The sequence below is a fragment of the Nycticebus coucang genome, chromosome 11 (genome assembly GCF_027406575.1).
Source record: "Nycticebus coucang isolate mNycCou1 chromosome 11, mNycCou1.pri, whole genome shotgun sequence".
Taxonomy (NCBI): domain Eukaryota; kingdom Metazoa; phylum Chordata; class Mammalia; order Primates; family Lorisidae; genus Nycticebus; species Nycticebus coucang.
Window position 1 is genome coordinate 113,113,433 of NC_069790.1, and position 20,219 is coordinate 113,133,651.

Sequence of the window (20,219 nt, forward strand, 5' to 3'; positions counted from 1 at the left end):
TGAAAGGCTGAATTGTGAGACTTATGAATGCTCCATTTCTAAAATTATGAAATTTAAGGCAGTTCATGGGTCTCCGAATGATTTCTTTTCAAGCTTTTGTTGGTCCGCAGCTTTCTTTTGGACATGACTCCTTAGCTGTTTATTCCTCAGCACGCTTGTCTGACCCCCTCACTCTGATGCTGAGTTTTGATGCTGTATATGTCAGTCACTGAGCCCGTCCTACTTCTCTATATTTTTTGGAAATATGTGAGCGCTCCTTTTTCTTATTTTTGTGTTTTGTGTATGTTCACTTCTAAGTTGGGCTGTACAGAATGCAAGCATATGGCTCTTACTTTTGTACAATTCATTTATTTACATTTTAGGAACATTTTTATTGAAACGATGAATTTAGAGTAAAACAGTCAAACTCATTCAAGGTCAGCTTGGGACATTTTGACCAATGCATACCCCTACGCAATCATAACTGAAATCGTGGTAAAGAACATTCCCATCCCTCAAGACAGTTTCCTCATGCTCCTTTCTAATCGTTTTCTCTCCCAGAGCCAGCTGCGTTTCTGTTGTCTGTCACCATTGATTAGTTTTTCTACACTTGGACTTCCAATAGTTGGAATTGTACGGTACTTTGTGTTGACTTATTTTCCTGTAAAATTAACATGTTTGAAGTGTATCCATGTTGTTGTGTCTGCGGTTCTTTCCTTCCCGTGGCTGAGTACTATTTAGCTGTATAAATACCCGACGACCTGATCCATTCTCTTATTGATAGATATCTGGGTTACTCCCGTCTTCAACAATTAGGAACAAAGTTTCTCAGAATATTCTTTTACAATTATTTATTTTAAAAACGCATTTATTTTTCTTAGGTGTAGATCTAAGAGTGGAATAGTGATTCATAGGGTAGGTACACGTACTGGAGTGTAAATGCCCAGCCAACATTCACGTTGAAGTTCAATTGCTAAAGTAAGAGTATTGGGAGATGAGGCCTTTAAGAGGGGAGGATGAGCCCTGGTGAATAAATTAATAGCCTTATTGTGAGAATATCTTAGTTGTTCTAGGAGTGGGCTTCTCATGAAAAAGGCGAGTTCAAACTCATTCGCATGAGTCTCCAGAGCTCACTTGGTTCTCCTTCTGCTGTTGGGTAATGTAGCAGGTCTGTCCCCAGCACATGTGGCCCCTCAGTCTGAGCACCTAGAGGGACAATACAAACCTCCCAGAGCACTCCACACAGGATGGCCTTTCCCAAGGCCCAAATTGGCTGTTCTGTGCTGTGAGGTGATAAAGTGCCGGAATCTGGGGAATCTGTTCTGCTGATAATTTACAGACAACCTGCATCAGCCGTGGAACTGATCAGATGGACTAGAGCATGGTGAATCTGCACCACTGGCCGCTCAGGGGAGGGGCTGGCACTGTACCCCGAGAAAGGACGATACAATCAGAGACCTCTGTGTGGATCCAGCTTCAGTGATGGCGTGATGTCAGCCAGGCAGAGCTGGGACAGGAGGGGGTGGCCCTAGGCTGATGGGCAGGGGTGAGTTCCGTGTGGAGCACTGCAGCAGGAGGTGGAAGGAGGGTGAGAGGGAGGGGGGCAGCCTGGGTGCTGGGGCAGCGTGGGCAGAGAAGCAATTCCTCATCAGAAAAGCATCAATGGGCTCAGCACCTGTAGCTCAAGTGGCTAAGACGCCAGCCACATACATCAGAGCTAGTGGGTTCGAATCCAGTCTGGACCTGCCAAACAACAATACAACCAAAAGATAGCCAGGCCGGAACATATTCTTCTTAGAAAAGTATCTCAAGAATGGAAGAGAAAGTACCCAATGTACTCAGCCCTACTATGAGACTAATTTAGGGTTTTCACATGAAAGCTATAACCCAGTTACAACCTAAGAATAGGGGGAAGGGGGAAAGGGAGGGGGGGTAGAGGGAAGGGGATTGGTGGGATTACACCAGCGGTGCATCTTACAAGGGTATATGTGAAACTTGGTAAATGGTCTGTGAAGCTAGTGAATGATGCCCCATGAATATATCAATGTAGACAGCTATGATTTAAAAAAAAAAAAAAAAAACCAGTAAAACTTAAAACTGCAAAAAAAAAAAAAATAGCTGGGCATTATGGTGGGTGCCTGTAGTCCCAGCTACTTGGGAGGCTGAGGCAAGAGAATCGCTCAAGCCCAGGAGCTGGAGGTTGCTGTGAGCTGTGATGCTCTACGGGCACTCTACCCAGGGTGACAGCTCAAGGCTCTGTCTCAAAAATAAATAAATAAATAAATAAATAAATAAATACAAATAAAAGCATCAATGAGGGAGCTCTGCTTCTTGAGAAGCCTGCAGGGGGTGATCTAGGCTGTGACATCACAGGACACTCCTCCAATCAGGAAAAGCAAGGCCCAGAACTCAGCTCGTCCCCAAGAGGACCAAGCCCTGAGCATAGAGGCCCAGTGCCACCTTCCCCCTCTGCCACCTTCCCCCTGCCATGGGCTCCAGGCTCCTGCCCTGGGTGATGCTCTACCTCCTGGGAGCAGGTAAGCCCTGCGGACAGAACAGCATCTCCATTCCGAGCTTGCTCACCCCTGCACCCCCCACCTGACCTTGGGGAGGACCCACCAGGCTGCCTCCTGTGCTCATTCTCCATCTGCTTTCCCCACAGGCCCCGCAGAGGCTGGAGTCACCCAAACTCCAAGACACCTGATCAAAGCAAGAGGACAGCAAGTGACATTGAGGTGTTCCCCTGTCCCTGGGCATGCCAGTGTGTACTGGTATAAACAGGCCCTGGGTAAGGGACCCCAGTTTCTCTTTGAATATTACAATGGGATACAGAGAGAAAAAGGGAACTTCCCTGATCGATTCTCAGGTCACCAGTTCCGTGAATATCACTCTGAGCTGAACATTAGTGCCTTGGAGCTGGGGGACTCAGCCCTGTATCTGTGTGCCAGTAGTGTTGCACAGCCCTGCAGAGCCACCAATGTTCTGTGCACAAACCTCCCTGCTACAACCTCAAGCACCCTCAGCTCTGACATATCTGTGACAACCTGGCAGCCGGGGTGAGTGTGGGGGAGGATGTTTTAGGACTTGGGATGTGCAGCCTGGGGATTTTCTGTCACTCAGCCTGGGGAAGTAGGGCCAAAAGATCCTGGTCAGAGGATGGTGGCACTTCAAGTCAGTTCCCTCCAAATCACCTTCTGTGCCTGACACCGGGTACTGCAGTAGGAGAGTGGCTGGAACTCTCCTTTTTAGGGAAGGAAATCTCATTTAGTGCTCAAAATTTTTTGAGAAATGTTTAGCATAGAAGGTAGAATCACAGTGGTTTGGTTTACATAATTTAGGAAGAAAAAAGTTATTTAGGAAAATTTGAGGAGAGAGAACATGATTAAACATTGCTGAAAATAAAGCAGAGCTACCTGATGATAAAGATGGTGTTCTGTGCCATGCGATCTGTGAAAGTCTTCAATATCCAGAAAATGTGAAGCAAGGCCTTGGAGCAGCTGGCCACACCTCAGGGTGGCCCAAGAGGAGACAGCACCCGATAGCCCACGTCTTGTGTGAGAGCCCTGGAGGTGATTCCAATATCTTCCTCCTGACTTCTGGCCTTAATCTTGCCTCCTTAGTGCACAGTTGGGTAATTCCTCAAACATTTCACCCCTGATAGGCAAAATCTCTTCAGTTTCCTCCAAGGTAAATTCTGCTTCCTGGGATCACTTTCAAACACTTACCCATGATCCCATTACCTTCTGTGAACGAACAGCTCTTGAACATTCCCTACAACTCAGCATCCTTTTGGAGCCTCTGCATCTGTGCTCACCAGCCCACAGGCTGGAAGGAGCCTCCCCCTTCCCAGGCAGGGCCCGACACTGAGCATCTGTCAAGGGCTAGCTCACACCTGCCTTCCTCTCAGCTCCTTACCCCGAAGTTTCCTGGTGCTTTATTATATCACTGTCTTTCTTTTGTTTTCATAGAAACAGCCAAATATACACATAATTGAAACTCTTTGATCCTATGGAATGAATACATTAATGCTCACTTATGGAGCTCCTTGGAAATATGATTAACCCCCAACTATTATTTATGTGATTAATGTCATTAACCACTAATAATTTACTGGCTAGAGCTCATGGGCACTTCTGGGTAGTGCAGACACGTGAGACCCGTTGTACCTTCCTTAATTATAATTGATAGGATTTTTTATTTCATGTTTTTATAAATTAGAAATATATTTTTAAATACTAGAAATTCTCTTTATAAAATACACTATTTTATAAAAATAGTAATGTAAAAATGTATGTAAATGTAATGTAAAAATGTAAAAATGAATGTAAATACAAAATACTAAAAGGCATGGGTCTGATTTACCAGGGGAGGCTATAGACGGAGGTTCCCAGGCTGGGTCTATGTGATGTGGAGCACGGTTTAATCCTAGGGCTGTGTAATTCTGCCTCCTCTCTCCATCTTACCAAGCTACTTACAATGGGGCAATAATTGTTCACTTTGCAATCCAGAAGTTGGTTCATGCCTCCTTTTGTCTCCACTGGCTAAGGGTGAATTTGAAGATGAACCCTAAATTAGCTTCTCTGGAAAAGGGTAAAGAGGGTGTGTGTGAGGATGGGGTTAAGGGTAGGGATTGGGGGCATCTCTGTTCCTGATTAGGACAATCTTGACCACCTCAGACCAGCTGTGTTTTCCTGAGACTGTGGACCATTGGCCACTTGGAGGCGCTGTGGTTCCTCAATGCTGCAGGGAACCTGGTGGGAGGGTGGCCCAGGTGAGGAGGGCTGCGGGCAATGCCTGCCTGGGTGCTTGCTACAGGGGGTTGGTGTTCAGAGGAGGCCCTGAAACAAACAGACACTGACTCCTCACTGCTCAGGGGTGTTAGGGGAGCTACAGGCCTTAGTATCCACTCAGGGGATCTTGTTTGCACCTCCATGGGCAGTGGAGAGTGAAGAGGCTGGGAAGGCCAGGGCTGCGGAATCAGTGTCAGGGCAGTACGTGGTGACCAGAGGAAGGGAAGGTCTGATGTGGGCATATTCATGGGGGGACCTTGGTCAATCTGATGATGCAGAACAGGAGTGCTGCACAGAGCAGCGAGGCTGGGGACTGCCCACTCTCCACTGGGCACGGGTGGCCTGCAGGGAGAGTAGCTCAGAGCAGTGACATCACAGGCCAATGTGAGCTTGAGAACTTCAGAAAGCTTATTGCCGGGGACCTACCCCTGAGCCAGGAGATGCTATAGGTCCTGACGCTGCCATGGGCTCCAGGCTCCTCAGCTGTGTGGCCCTTTGTCTCCTGGGAACAGGTGAGTTTGGGGTCTACCTTGAAAGCCTCTGACCTCCATTCCCCATCCTTGAAATACAAGCAGGGAATGCTCCCGTGGCAGGCTTCCTCCTGTGTGCTGTCTTCTGCCACACAGGTGCGGCAGATTCTGGAGTCACACAAACCCCAAGACACCTGATCAGAGCAAGGGGGCAGCAAGTGACACTGAAGTGCTTCCCTAAGTCTGGACACCTCACTGTGACCTGGTACCAAGAGCACTGGACCAGGGACCCCAGTTCCTCATTCAGTATTATAACACAGAAGAGCAGAGAAAGAGGGGACTTCCCTGGTCGATTCTCAGCACAACAATTTAGGGACTACCACTCTGAACTGAACCTGAGCTCCTTGCAGCTGGAGGACTCGGCCCTGTTCCTCTGTGCCAGCAGCGTACACAGCCCTGCCTGATCTTCAGCCTTCTGTACAAAAACGTCCCTGCCCCACTCAGGAAGTGACCGTGAGGAGGGTGCTGCCAGCCACCTTCTGCTGCTTCTGTACGTGATCTGTTTAAATGCTCAACGAAATTGTTCGTGATAAGCATTATTTTACCTGTTTATACATATGAGAGAGATAGTTTTCCTGGGTCTCATGTTTAATAAACGAATGAAGTCTGTTCTCCAACATGTCTATACCCCACTTCACTCACACACACACTTTAGATCTGTCCCTCACCCAGCTCCCCCTTTTTCAGGTCCCCATTTGCAGGCTGGAGAGGGCATGCATCCTATGTGACCATTAGAACCTGTTGCCTGACAAATCAAAGCAATGTTTGACTTCCAGGCAAAGCATATCCATTTATCCTTCATTGTGACAAAAAAGAAAAGCACGATTTCCTGCACCACAGCTGTTCTGTGGAGGAGGCCATGCCATCGCTTTCATGGAGGCTGAGGGAGGAGAGGGGTTGGCTCCCTACTGCACAGCAAAGTGAAAGGATGTTTGCTAGGCAGAGGGTCATCTCCATGTGCCTGGGACATGAATGAATGTTCTTCATTAGGTAATTTATTTTATTTTTTTATTCAACAAGATATTTGGGGGCTCCCTACTTTGTGCAACGGATTACATCATGTAATGCATAAAACGAAAAAAGAAATTAAAAAAAAAGAAAATAAGGAAAAAAATTAGTAAAAAAATGTTTCTTATATTAAAAAGTTTTAAGATCTAGGTTTTTTTTAAATGCAATTGAAGTAGTTTACTCAGAATCTGATTTATACAAATTTCCTTTTTTTCCTTTCTTTTTATCTTCAGCTATCTGTCCCCTTTGCCAGAATTTCTGTGTGAGTGTGTGTGTGTATTTACATGAGATCTACATTTTCAACAGATTTCTGAATACAATATACTGTCACAACCTATCAGTACAGTGCAGTACAGTAGATTTTTACATCTTATTCATCATGCCTGACTGAAATTTTATACCCGTATGTTTGCTCCCTAGTAGTCTTACATAAACCAACAATAGAAGACATCTTTTAACTAGAACTTTGTTTTTCTTTGTATGAGAGTTAATCAGTCTCTCTGCCTCAGACCCTCTGCTGTGGGTTATGAGCTGAGCATTCAATTACCAAGAAAGCCCAGAGGGCATTTGTTTATGTAAGCCACTTTGTCAGTAGGTATAGAAATCTCCAGTTTGAAATATTGCATATCCTTTAACCTGAATGAGTGTAAAATCTATAAATGTAATTCTCATATCTAGGCTATTTCTTGAAGTTTGGGGTTAAGGAAAGAAAAGAAGAGAGGCTATCCTCAGACTTAGCAAGTTTTAGATTTTAAACGTGTATGTGTATATATATCTATATATTTAGAATTATCCCTTGGAAGAAAAGGTAAATAATACATCTACAAGGACTAATCAGTTCTCATGGATTCAGAGAGTATTATTAAAAAGAAATATAAAATCAGAATTCTAAAGTGGGGGGAATTCCACAGAGGAATGATTCTGATATGAGGAGCCTACACTGTGGGTTCTGGGCCTGGAGACATTTAAAAAAGCCATGGAGTCTTGAAGTGTGCTCTCTCAATTCAGGTCTCTCCAGAATTTCAGAGATTAATGTCAGACAAATATACTCCCACTATTAAGAATATTAAAAAAACATACCATGAGCAAAATTGAGCAGAATTCATTGACATTTGAAATGGACAGACTGAGAACATAAGTTTTGGCATTATCAGATATTAAATAAAGTATGAAAAACTATTTAAATGCATGAGAGAGAGAAGTGAAATGTAAATAAAGAAACTTCTGATTCTGTGCCCTTTCTCACTGGGGCATGATGGGAGAAAACACCCACCAGGACTGCATCGAGATGTGTAGTCACAGAAAGGGAGCCTGCCTCTGAGATGTGACCTTACATGAGTAACGTGTTACTAAGTGGATATATGTTTTACACCATAACATATTTATGACTCCGTCAATATCCTCTCATTTGATGGATACAAGGTCTCCTGACTGGACACAGAGCATTTCTCTGTGGCACTAGGGACTCCACACAAGCATGCTGTGGGTGAATATCTCATGAAGATCGCTAACAAGCTTTTTCTTTTTCACAGAAAGTACAGTAGCTCAGGAGACTTAGCCTGTACAGTTCCCGTGGCCTCACCTGAAACGCAGGGAGAATTCACACCCATGAGAAATGCAAGGTGAGCTTGGACAGTGAGGCTCTAGTCAGGTGAATTGACATGGGACAGAGGGAAGCAACTTTTCAAATTGTATTGATCATGACTCTGAAATGTTTCCGAATTCCAAGAGGCATTTTTAAACAAGGGGATTCCTGTGGGCTGACATAAATGTGACCAGAGTTCAGGCAAAGAGAAAGAAAAACGGTACTTGAAGGTGAATTTTGTGCAGAGAAGTCATTAAAACATACCCCTAGTACTGTCATGTAAGTGTTCCTTAGATTACTGAAAAATAATGACAAATTAAAACAGCATACAAATGAAGAATGTATCATAATGGGAATAAAATGTGCATAGCATAGGTCTTCCTACTAAAATCAAGGAAAAGCACGCACACTTACAAGATTTATTTGAAAGCAGACCTACAAATTTTTCTCCGTCTGGGCAGTTCAACCGTCTTTATATAATGTATTTGTTCCTATAGAGAGGGGAAGGGGTGTGGCAGGTCAGCTCTGCAGCTCAAGCATTTGTCAGGGACAGTGACATCATTGAGTTGCCAAGAGCCCAAGCTGTATTTCCCCAATGCAGGGATGGAAGACACAAGATTCCGCCCTAGACTTGAAATGGGCCCCTGGCTCTTCTACGTGGCCCTGTGTCTCCTGGCAGCAGGTGAGAGCTGGTCACAGGTGGCCTTCCTTCCCTGGAATTCCCAAACCCGCAGCATAAGCCTTTCTCTTAGGATGGCAGCGTCAATGTGTTTCTCTCCATTCCAGGACACATGGATGCTGGAATTACCCAGAACCCAAGATACAAGGTCGCAGAGACAGGAAAGCAGGTGACACTAGAATGTCATCAGACTAATAAGCATGACTATATGTACTGGTACCGACAAGATCTGGGCCATGGGCTGAGGCTGATCCATTACTCATATGATGTTAAAATCACTGACAAAGGAGAAGTCCCCGATGGCTACAACGTCTCCAGACCAAGCACAGAGAATTTTTCCCTCACTCTGGAGTCTGCCACCCGCTCCCAGACATCTGTGTACTTCTGTGCCAGCAGTGATCCACAGTGCTGCTCAGCTGTCTCCTCTCTGCACATAAAGGGCAGTTAGGAAGTTTCAGGTTGCCTGTGTCTAACCCCTGGCTTCCAAAGAGGTTGCAGAGCCCTTGCCAGGCTGGGAGCCTAAGGTTGGTGGTTAACATGACCCTCAGAGTGAAGAGGCTTCACCTGACAGGAAGTCACCCTAACCGCCTGACAGGAGGTCACCCTAACAGCCTGGGCTCACTGGGTCTCTCTCCTGCTGCTTTTTCTGTTTGCAGAAAGAAAAATGCATCTTTGGTTGAGATTCATGGTGATTCCCTTGATAGTCTCAAAGCCATCCTTTTCTTCTCTCTCCCTTGTGCTCCAGTGACTTCCTCGCCTGCCCTTCCTCTGCCCTCTACCCTCAACTCTCAGCCATAAACCTTCACTCACAGCCTCTGTTCCCAGCTGTCTTTCTCCTAAGGGTCCCAGTGGCTGGTGCCTGTCACCTGCCCCTCCACCATCAGCCTGCAGCAGGTCCTGGGCTCTGCCGGCTGGAGCCATACCCAACTACGTTCTGTCACTACCTCACACATGCTCTGTCATTTCCCCGCTGGGGATCTTTTTCACAGGCTGTTTCTTCCGCCCGGAGCAAATCTCTCTCTCCTTCTGATCCCCGGGTCTCTACTTTATTGCTTACATGGAAACATAATCCAAGTACATTTATTCTTAATTGTTAAAAACAAATTTGACTGGAAAAATATTATCTTTAGTAATCATTTGAGAGATGACTTTTTAAAAAAGGAGACACACACAAGAAAACAATCCATAAAGAGAAATCTTTATAATATCAATTGCATTAAATTAAGCTTTCACACATCTAAACAGACCATATAAATGAAAAATTAAACCATAGACTGAGAAAAGGCATGAGGGGACCATACACATGGGGAACAATCAGAGTGACAGAGACCATTTCTGCTCTCGAGACACCGGTGGCTTCTCTACAGCTCCTGGCTCCACTTGCCATTAGAAGGTTGGGAGCATGTCACCAGGTTCTGAACAATTTTGTTTTCTCTGGCAGCAAAAATGCATTAACAGGTGTGCATTATTTCTGCCAATAGAGCGCAGTAGAGACTCAGCTCCCCAGAGGTTTAATTAAGAATGATCATGTAGGGTGGCGCCTGTGGCTCAGTGAGTAGGGCGCTGGCCCCATATGCTGAGGGTGGCGGGTTCAAACCCAGCCCCGGCCAAACTGCAACCAAAAAATAGCCGGGTGCTGTGGCGGGCACCTGTAGTCCCAGCTACTCGGGAGGCTGAGGCAAGAGAATCACTTACGCCCAGGAGCTGGAGGTTGCTGTGAGCTGTGTGAGGCCACGGCACTCTACCAAGGGCCATAAAGTGAGACTCTGTCTCTACAAAAAAAAAAAAAAAAAAAAGAATGATCATGTAGCCACCTACTGCCTACCAAATACCAAAAATCCAGATTCCAGAAGGAAACCTCGTGTTTAGCATAATACGGTTCATAACACCATTGTAAGCACAATGAGCCACCCATCTCAGTTAGGAAAATCTTTATATCAGCAGCCAAGTTCTCAGACACAGCCAAAGACCAACCTTATAAGCAAGAAAGGCCAACCTTTCTGTATATAGAAGTCCTAAGCCTGCTGCGCCAACGACTGTCTGCACCAACACATTTGAACTCTTTTCTGCCAGGACTTGATGGGATTGGGAGCTACCCAGTATAGATAATGGAATAAGCCTGGCTTGCTGGTTGATAATTTGGTGGGCAACCACCTAAAAATGCTGTTCATTCCATGCTGCGATTTGTGGTCATTGGAATTAAGACTTCGGACAAGCTGCTGAAATCTTTGAATTTTGCTCATTTTGATTTTGTCTTTACTTTCTATAATATAGCTGGCTTATTTAATAATGTTAACATCTAGAATACATAAAAAAAACTCGTTAATATTGAGAAGATAACCCAATAAAAATGCCACTCCTATGCCAAATTCAGAGTAAGTGTGAATCATCACTGAACGTGAGAATAGGTTTTCAACCTTACTTATAATCAGAGTATTGCCACCTAAACAATGTTATGATTTCAGAATCACTACACTAAAAACTTTTCAGAGAAATGACAGTCCTAAACTTGAGAACATGTATGGATTAGTGGAAACTATATATGTACTGCAAAAATAATTACAAATATATCAGAAAACCCATTGGGGGGTATATTCCAACAAACAACATTTCTTGTTTTAAATCGCTTGTATTTAAATCACTTGAGTTCCTTTTACTGTCTTAGGTTACATTATGTATTTCAATCACTTTGGTTCCTTTTACTGTCTTAGGTTACATCATAGAGAATTCAATTGTCAGTATTTATTTTTGCTTATTTTTTAAAAACTATAATAAAATATAAATAATATATAATCTGTCACTTTATTTTTAAATTTACAATTCAGTGACATTAAGTACATTCACAATGTTGTGGAACCATCACCACTTTCCATTTTTTTCCATCACCTCAGACAGAAACTCTGACTCTAATAAAAAATACCTCCTCCCCTGGTAACCTCTAATCTACTTTCTGTGTTTATAAACTTGCCTGTTGTAGAGAATTTATATATGTGAAATCAATATTTTTCCTTTTCCATCTGGCTTTTTTTACTTAGTGTAATGCTTTCATGGTTCATTCATAGTGTAGCACTTATCAGAACTTCATTCCTTTTTATTTCTGAATAACATCATTGTACGGATGCACATGTGCCACATTTTGTTTATCCATTCATCAGCTGATGGACATCTGGGTTGCTTCTACCTTTTGACTATTTCAAATAACAGTACAATGAACATTGGCCTAAAAGTAACTGATATCAGTTTCTTCAAAGCATTGTCAACACTTGGTATTTCCTGTTTTTCTCTTTAAAAAATTATTAAATAACTAATAATTATCACCGTTATTATAGCCATCCTATTAACTAGTGGGTGTGAAGTGTTAAGCCTCTTTTAATATGCCTACTGGCCATTTGTACACATTCTTTGGAGGTAATATACTTTTTTTCGGATTTGTTTTTAAGAGCTCCCTTGACATTTAATTTACTGTCTTACTGTAATTAGGCTAAATAAAATCAAGGTGAAGCTTCATTTGGGGAATTTGTTGTTGGTTGCATTTTTAGTGTAGTACCTCTGAAACATTTATAATATACTGTAGAAGAGAGAGAATAAAAAGTTTACACATATTGCTGGGAATCAGTGTTCTTACGAAGGAAAGAGAGAGAAAAGTAAGAGACAAGGCACCAAGAGGAAGAAATCTATGGTATTGATTTGAATTGTGTATGAACTTAAGATTTTAAAGAGTGTATACTTATTTCATAAGTCCGTCCTGGGAATGGTCTAAGGAAAAGTATAAGTTGACTACTTACTTTATTTGCTTTATCATTGTTCTTCCGGTAGTGAAAGGCAAAGTATCTCATTTCTAAGTGGTGTTCCCCAGTACAAGGAACAAAGTACAAATGACTACTTTCACTACCAGGGTGGGGAAAGTGCTGGAACAGTTTCTAACAGAAGTCACAGAAATGTCAGAACCAAGAAGATATGTAAAAAAATCCATAGACAGTTTCTGTGGCTTCCCATTAGCCAAATATGGGTCAATTTAAGCATTAAAGAAGAAAAGTGAGGATATTAGATTATAAAAAAATTTTAAAAATCTGTGAAATTATAAGTAAAAAGTGGTAGGTGACAGTCTCTTTATTATAGAAGAATGCCAGTTGATATATGTAAATAGAAATCAATGTAACCCTCAATGTAGTTATAGGCAAAAGCTATCTGTAGATGCCAAAACCAGTAGTTCTTTTTTTTCTCCCTTTGAATATATCATTTTATTCTTTCCAGGCCTGTAGAGTTTTTGATGAGAAATCTGTGAAAAGATATATTGGGTTCCCTCAAATGTGATGTTTCTTATCTCTTGCTGCTTTCAGTATTTTTTTTTTTTTGTCTTTGATTTTCGATACTTTAATTAGATTGTGTCCTGGTGAACTCCATTTTGGGTTGAATTTGACTGAAAACCTCCGAGCTTTCTGTACTTGAATACTGTTGTCTTTCTCTGGTTTGGGTAATTTTCAGTCATTATTTTTTATATATATGCTCAAAGCCTTTTTTTCTCTCTTTTACTTCTAGAAAAATTGTTGGGGAATAGAATATTTACCTTCTTTTAAAGTATCACTCCATTTATCACTTGTTAACTACAAAAGGAAAAGGGCACCTTCACAGTGGAGAGATTTGGTGTCAGTTACCTCAAATGTAGAAATGCAAAAAATATGTAAAAGTTACATTCCATGTTCTTATGATGGACCAGATGCAATGTGAAATATAGATCATCTATGTCCAGATTTGCCAAACAAACTCTAATAACATGGACATTCTAATGTGTGTCATTTGATCAGTCAGCTGGCCTGAACACTTAAAAAAAATCATAGTCGTGGGGCGGCCCTTGTGGCTCAAAGGAGTCGAGCACCAGCCCCATACCGGAGGTGGGGGGTTCAAACCCAGCTCCAGCCAAAAACTGCAAAAAAAAAAAGAGTTATAGTCATGAAAAAGAGAAAATATAAAAAGCAACTTAATGAAAAAGATCTGGCAACCTAATGAAACATGATCCTTGATATTGTTTTAGGGAAAAAAAAATCAAATGGAAACCAAAGGACACATTGGGAAAACTGGAGAGATTTGAATGTAAGGTACATATTAGATAATAATATTATGTAATATTAAATTTTTTGAGAGTTTTTTGGGTAGAAAATACACATTAAATCATTAAGGATAAAATTTTTTATACATCAAAATATACAGAAAGAGTTACACATGTAAAACAAATGTCACAAAAAGTTAATTAGTTCACAGATGTATTTTTAATATTCTCATGGGGTTATCATTTGTTCAACTTTTCCATAGGTGCTACTTTTAAAATTAAAATTTGAAGAAAACATCTTTTTCTTTTTTGTTAAGAGATGTCAGAATCTTGCACTGTTGCCTACGCTGGGGGGCAATAGAGTGAACATACCTCACTGAAGCCTCAACCGTTTAAGATCCTCAGATTCTGGCATTATTTCAGTCTAATGGTGGGCATTTCTTATATTCATTTTCAATATTCTTGAAATAGTCTATCTGTACCACAGTACAGAGTCTCTCCTAGTTCCCATAGTGTACTTTTCCATAGAAGACATGCTGATTTTTAAAATGTCCCCAAAGAAGATAAGTTGGCTTATAGTTTGAGGCCAAAACAGCTTGATATCTCTGAGATGAGCCGAAAACATAGCTAGTAAAGCTTGCCAAGAGACCTTTTAGCAAATCCACAGGACCATTCTCTCTGCATTAAGAGATTCTGAGCATTCTATTTCAAAACTTAAAAACTTTTGAAGGAGACAATATAAACAGAAGAAGAGAAGTGATTTTTCCCCAAGTTGGGCTAGACAGTGCATATCTGCGGAATAGGAAGGGAGGCTGTCGTAGTCGGTTTTGTGTTGCTATAACAGAATATCTGAGCCTGTGTTGCTTACCGCAGCTTCCACCTTGTCTAAGCTCATGTAACTTGAAAGCTTACCGCAGCTTACCGGAAGTTGCTTACCGGAAGTTGCTTACCGCAGCTTCCACCTTGTCTAAGCTCATGTAACTTGAGAACATGATAAAGAGAAATGTCCAAAGAGAAGGATTATAATGGATAAGACAAACCAGTCACTAATTTCAATATGTGCCTTTGACATATCCCTATGGACACGTCCAGCACAGAGTAGAGGCTGGGCCTGGATGTACTGGAGATCCCATCACCCAAGCTGAGTGAGGACTCTAGGATAAGCTTAGGTATAGTCAAGAACCATGTAAACCAGCTTTTCTCTCTCTTTCTCTCTTTCTGTTTTAGTTTATAACAATAGGTTTCTGAGACTGTAGGCATATACAAGGACAGTGATGCCACTGTGGGGGCTGCTGTGCAGGGACAAGGACATCCCTCCCTTTCTGTTCCTTCACAAAGGGACCCTGACCTACTGATTCTCACACACAGCTTGACCCTGCTCTGGCATCAGGCCCCTCTGCTGGGCCACCCTCTGCCTCCTGGCGGCAGGAGACATTGGATCTCCCAGTGATGATTCCAATTGTTTCCTTTTAAAAAATTTTCTAATTCTTTCTTTTTGTCCCACAGAACTCACAGAACCTGGACTGTCCCAGTCCACCAGACAAAAGACAGGCCATGGCCTTTGGTGTGACGCTGTTTCTGGACAGAGTGCCCTTCACTGGCACCAGCAGACCTTGAGCTTCCAATTCAATTTCAGATGATGCTGTAGTGGATGATTCACAGTGGCACAAGGATAGATTTTCTGCAGAGAGACCCAAAGGAGCAAACTCCACACTTAGGAGCCCGCAGGAGGGGCTGGGGGACTCGTCCATGTACCTCTGCACCAGCAGCAGGCATAGTGCTGACGAGATGATTCCTGTGCACAGAACTGACGAGTCTCTTCTCTCTACTCAGCTGACATGACCCCTAATCAGAAGCCTCACCTTGTCCAGGGGAAAGAAGTGGGTTTGCAGACACAGGCTATGATTTATAGAGCTGGACGGCAGGGTTCTCTCTTGAAACCTGAGGTCTGAAAGTGTTTGGCAATAATTATGACTCAGGAATTTGAAGCTGGTATCAACTCAAGAAAACAAACTGAATGTGACTTATCAGAGACTGAACCCTCAGGGGAATGATAGAAACTGCAGGCTCTCCCTCCCTGGTTGTCGCCATCTGAATGATTTCAATGTGACCTTGGTAACACCCTTGCTCTCTAGCTTCTTCTGTGCCCTGGATGTTGTCTGCAACAAAGTCTCAATACACTGTAGGTGTTTGGAAATACTTTTTCCTGGAAATATGTCAATGATTTTGTTAATGATGATAATTTCAGTTATTTTATTCAGCACATTTTCAATTTCAAAGAAATTCACACAAATGGCTATCTTGGCAATTAGTCCCCGACCTCAGCTCAAAGCAAATTCTACTTCCTCTAAAGTACCCTAGCACTTGAATGTAATCATCACAACCTGACTAGCTAGGGTTGGGCCAGCCAGCTCAGAGGCTGGTGAGTGCATCTCAATTTATCTGCCTTTGTTTATCAAAATTGTTACTTAGTACATAAAATAGTCTTTGTAAAAACTTCCAAAGTGTTCAGTTGCCCTGATCAACTCACTGCCCCCTCTGATAATACACTATGAGTGTCCAGCTCTACATCCTGGACTCTTTAAGGTCCTTAAACTTTAAAAACAGGGAGCCAGTTAACTGACCCTCAGGCCATTGGAGGGCCAGACTATAGTTTAAAAAAAAAAAAACTATGAAGAAATTTCTATGCACACTGCACATATCTTATTTTGAGGTAAAAAAACAAAACGGGAACAAATACAATCACACGGCTGCATGTGGCCCGTGGGCCATAGTTTGAGGACCCCTGCAAGGCAACAGTAGAAATCACTCCGAAGTATCGGTTGGAATTACTTGGAAAGCAGCTTACTGGGAATCCTTGAGGGCAATACCACTGTCCCTTACCCCTCCTGGCATTCCTTTCCTCCTATCTGTCGAACTTAAAACCCAACTGTGAGTCATACTTTATGGGTTTGCTCATTGTACTTCTCCCGTCTTCCCTTTGTCCAGAAAAGACCTCACTCACATGATGGATGAACACGACAGTACATCATCTCCTCGCCAATTTTTAGGATTTAGCTCTTTTTCCAATCTGCTATGTTATTCTTATAGTTACAAATTCCCTCCTAACCTTTTCTAAGATCATCTTTTGTTTGTTTGCACACAGGATAGATACTTGTCTCAGTCTGTTTTGTCAGTTTCACTTCAGAGATCTCTGTGGGATAGTTTCGTTGATTTTGTTTTTTATGTTCCTTCTCAATCATGTTTGTCTGCATTTTTTCTTATAAATTTGATTATCTTTGATGTTGTGCCAGACTTGTGGTTGTGGAAATAAGTGTTGGTCTAGTATGGACATATATTCCTACAGAGAGAATTTTATTGAGCTTCTGCCAAGTATGTGGCAGCATAAACGATCAGGGGCTTCCTGAATCGGAATTCAAGACTCAATGTGCCCTGGATCACCTGGAGAACAGGTTTCCATCTGACTCACCGTTACTCTGGGTTCCTCCATGTCCCATTTGGTACAGTCTGGTCTTTGAAGGTGTCATGAGACAGCTTCATGAGTGCTGAGTTGGGATCAGAAAATGACCCTACGGGTAGTGAGACTGCTGTGCTCACCTCCCTAGGCTCTGCCCTTTCCAGGATTCTAGCCAAGTTATTCCTCATTTTATTTTAGGACATTAATTAATTGAAGTTTGTGTTAGTGTTATTTTACCTGACTAGGTAACAATAGAAAGTTTCATTTAAGTTTTTCTTCTATAAATATTTGTATTAGTCAAAAAATTGTGTTTGGTATTACAATCCTATTTGGGGTGACTTTAATGCTAGATTCTTAGACTTTGATTTGCTTGTTGTTTAACTATAGAGACATTATAAACTTCAATGTCAAACAAATAATTTTTTTAAACTTAGAAGTGATTTCTAATCAAGGCGGAACACTAATTTGGTTTGGGGTTTTTTATTATTCATATTTTTATGTTGTTACTTTCTTGATCGTATAACCTTTGGTGCTCCATTGGCTCATGTGACAGGTTGAGAATAGGGAGTGACTATTTAGACTTGGTCAAAGAGCACAGGATGAACATGGAATCAATTTATTTTCTTCACTGTCAGAACACGTTTGTGCTGTGTTTGTGAGTATATGGCTGAACTGGAGGGAGAAACAGGTACATGGCTATTGTCTTTGCCAATTTAAACCCAATCTCCCAGGACACTTTGCTCTATATTCCCTGTTTTGGGAGAAGTCCCTAAATTAATAGTCCTGTTTTTGTCTTCTTGTTCCTTGCCAACTCTTTGCTGTTGAAAGGACAATAAATTATCTTATTTACTCTATTCTTTACGTTGGTTTAGTCTGTCTTCATCATCTCCCCTTCAGCTTGCTACCCAGAAAAAAAAAAGGTAGATTTTTGATGCTTTTTCAATATGCACTAAGAACAGTGGAGAACTTTATTTTCCTTAAATGTTTAGTCTGCAGTTTGGAAGGAGAGAGAATGGGTTAAATGCTGTTTCAGGATAGTATTGGCCAGCCTTTTTTTTTTTTTTTTGCCTCCTCTCTTAGCCCTGTTGTTTATCAATATTAAAACTGAAATTATCTCCACCTATCTGACTCCAATGTCCATCTTTCAGGTAGTTCCATACTAGGCCATTAAAACATTAATATATATATATTTTACCCTCCAACACTAAAAAATCATGATATCCCATATCCTTTGGACTTAGTGAAATAAAACATATTTCCCCTATGACCTGCGAAGAGGGCGCTTTGTGTTGTTTGGGCCCACTGGCCACTAGGAGGCACTGTGGCTTTACAGTCATGCAGAGTTTGGGCAGGGGCTGAGAAAGCTCCACGGAAGGCGATCATTAAGGGAAACCCCAGGGTTGGAGCTAGACGACTTGCAGATGTCTTGAATGAGGCTGGTAATGAAGGACTTAGAGATTAATCTTTCTTCCTCTGTTAGTGTAGAGATGGGTTTTGCTCTAACCTGAGCTTGGATGGGGCTTGGAATGGTGGTTTGCAGCTGTGGACATAGCTCTGAGCTTGCGTAAGGTGCGGGGAAACAAGGACTTGGCCTCATCTTGCATGTTCTGGTTGGGGAAAGCAGGGAAGCCTAAGAGAGCTTGACCCAGCACCAGCACAGGCCAGCACCACCTGCTCTGTTGAGAGTAGAGGGCAGAGGAAAGAGAAACAGAGGTGCTGCCCTGGGCCACATCAGAGGGACCCTGGCCTCAGGGAGTTGACAGCCACGGTGATGCCAGAATGCCCATTTATTAGATAGAGACCAGGTTAAAGTAGAAAATAATTTTCTCCTCCAAGAACTTTTACTGTCAGCAGGAAGATGCCCCAATCTAGGTCTAACTCTTTCACTCACTCCTGACTCTTACGTGTGCCCTTGAAGCCGGTCAGGTCTAGGCAGAGATCAGAAGCTTTTTCTTTTTCTTTTCTTTTTGCCTAGGTTTCCCTTGGTCTGATTTCAAGTTCTTTCCCTGGGATTATTTATCTGCTTCTACCTGTACTTTGTGTCTAGCTTCTGACTCTTCTTTTGAGCCCCATTAATACTATAAGATTGTGCAATTTCTATTGCCATTGAAACTAATTACCACTAACTTGGTGGCTTACAACCAGATAAACATTACTTTGTAATACTGAAGGTTAGAATTCTAAAATGGGTATAACTGGGCTAAAACCAAGGTTTCGGCAGGGCTGCATACCTTCAGGAGGCTGTAGGGGAGACTCTATTTTCTTGTCTTTTTCAGCTTCTAGAAGCCACCAGCATCTTTGGCAGATGGCTCCTGTCCATCTTGAAAGCTGACAGTGACTGGTTGAGTATTTTCTTAAGCTGCATCACTCTGGGTCTTCTTCCTCCCTATTCCACATTTTAGGTCCCTTCTGATTACATTGGGCCCACTTGGAAAATCTAGGTTACTGTCCCGGACGAAGGTCAGCTGATGAGCAAGCTTACTCCATTTGGAACTTTACTTCCCTGTTGCCACAGAACTTGACACATTCATGGGTTCCAGGGATTAGAATGGACATCTTTGGAGGGCCTTCATTCTGCTTACCAGACGTAGGTTACAGGGAGAGAAAAACAATGATTTCTTTTTTACACATAGAATGATGACCAGAGTTTTATATTCTGGATCCTGCAGACACTATCAGAGAACAGAGTCAACAAGGGAAACAAGCACCTCAGGTAACACAAACTAGACTGCAAACCATTTACTCTACATAACTGGTAAGTCTCTTCAGGTTCAGAGATGCTGTGCCAACAGCAAAAATATGGATGTAAACTGTTCCTTCTTCTGTTAGCAAATAAATTAATGGACCAACCCATACTACAGAGGCTTTTCCCCACTATCTATGACCTACACATTGGGAGAAAGTAAATTTGTGGGGGTGCAAGCTATTTTTATAAGGAAAAGGCCAGGTGCCTTTTTAAGAAACATTGAGTTTTTCCAGACGTAAGAATAAGACAGTCAATTCAGGAGCATTTTATTTCCAAATCTTCAAAACAACGAATTCTCTTTCTGTTTTGTTGTGGAGATAAAGAAGGTGAGAGATTCTGTGCTATGAGCTTTGGAAATTCAATGAAGTTCAAAGATAAATAAACTCAGAGAGATCTTT

At 42.2% G+C, this 20,219-nt stretch overlaps 1 pseudogene and 2 gene segments (V, D, J or C); all 3 read left to right on the plus strand.

The window, feature by feature from the left end:
• The first annotated feature begins 2,440 nt into the window (after window positions 1-2,440).
• Window positions 2,441-3,039, plus strand: LOC128598396 (probable non-functional T cell receptor beta variable 5-3). The segment is given in 2 exon segments: window positions 2,441-2,516; window positions 2,642-3,039. Coding segments are annotated over 2 exon segments (447 nt in total).
• A 2,187-nt stretch (window positions 3,040-5,226) lies between these two features.
• LOC128598397 (T cell receptor beta variable 9-like) lies at window positions 5,227-5,703 on the plus strand (annotated as a pseudogene). The gene is made up of 2 exons (XR_008383620.1): window positions 5,227-5,281; window positions 5,396-5,703. The product of XR_008383620.1 is annotated as a T cell receptor beta variable 9-like (transcript).
• A 2,777-nt stretch (window positions 5,704-8,480) lies between these two features.
• Window positions 8,481-15,460, plus strand: LOC128598398 (T cell receptor beta variable 10-2-like). The segment is given in 3 exon segments: window positions 8,481-8,574; window positions 8,679-9,014; window positions 15,255-15,460. Coding segments are annotated over 3 exon segments (621 nt in total).
• The last annotated feature ends 4,759 nt before the right edge of the window (window positions 15,461-20,219 follow it).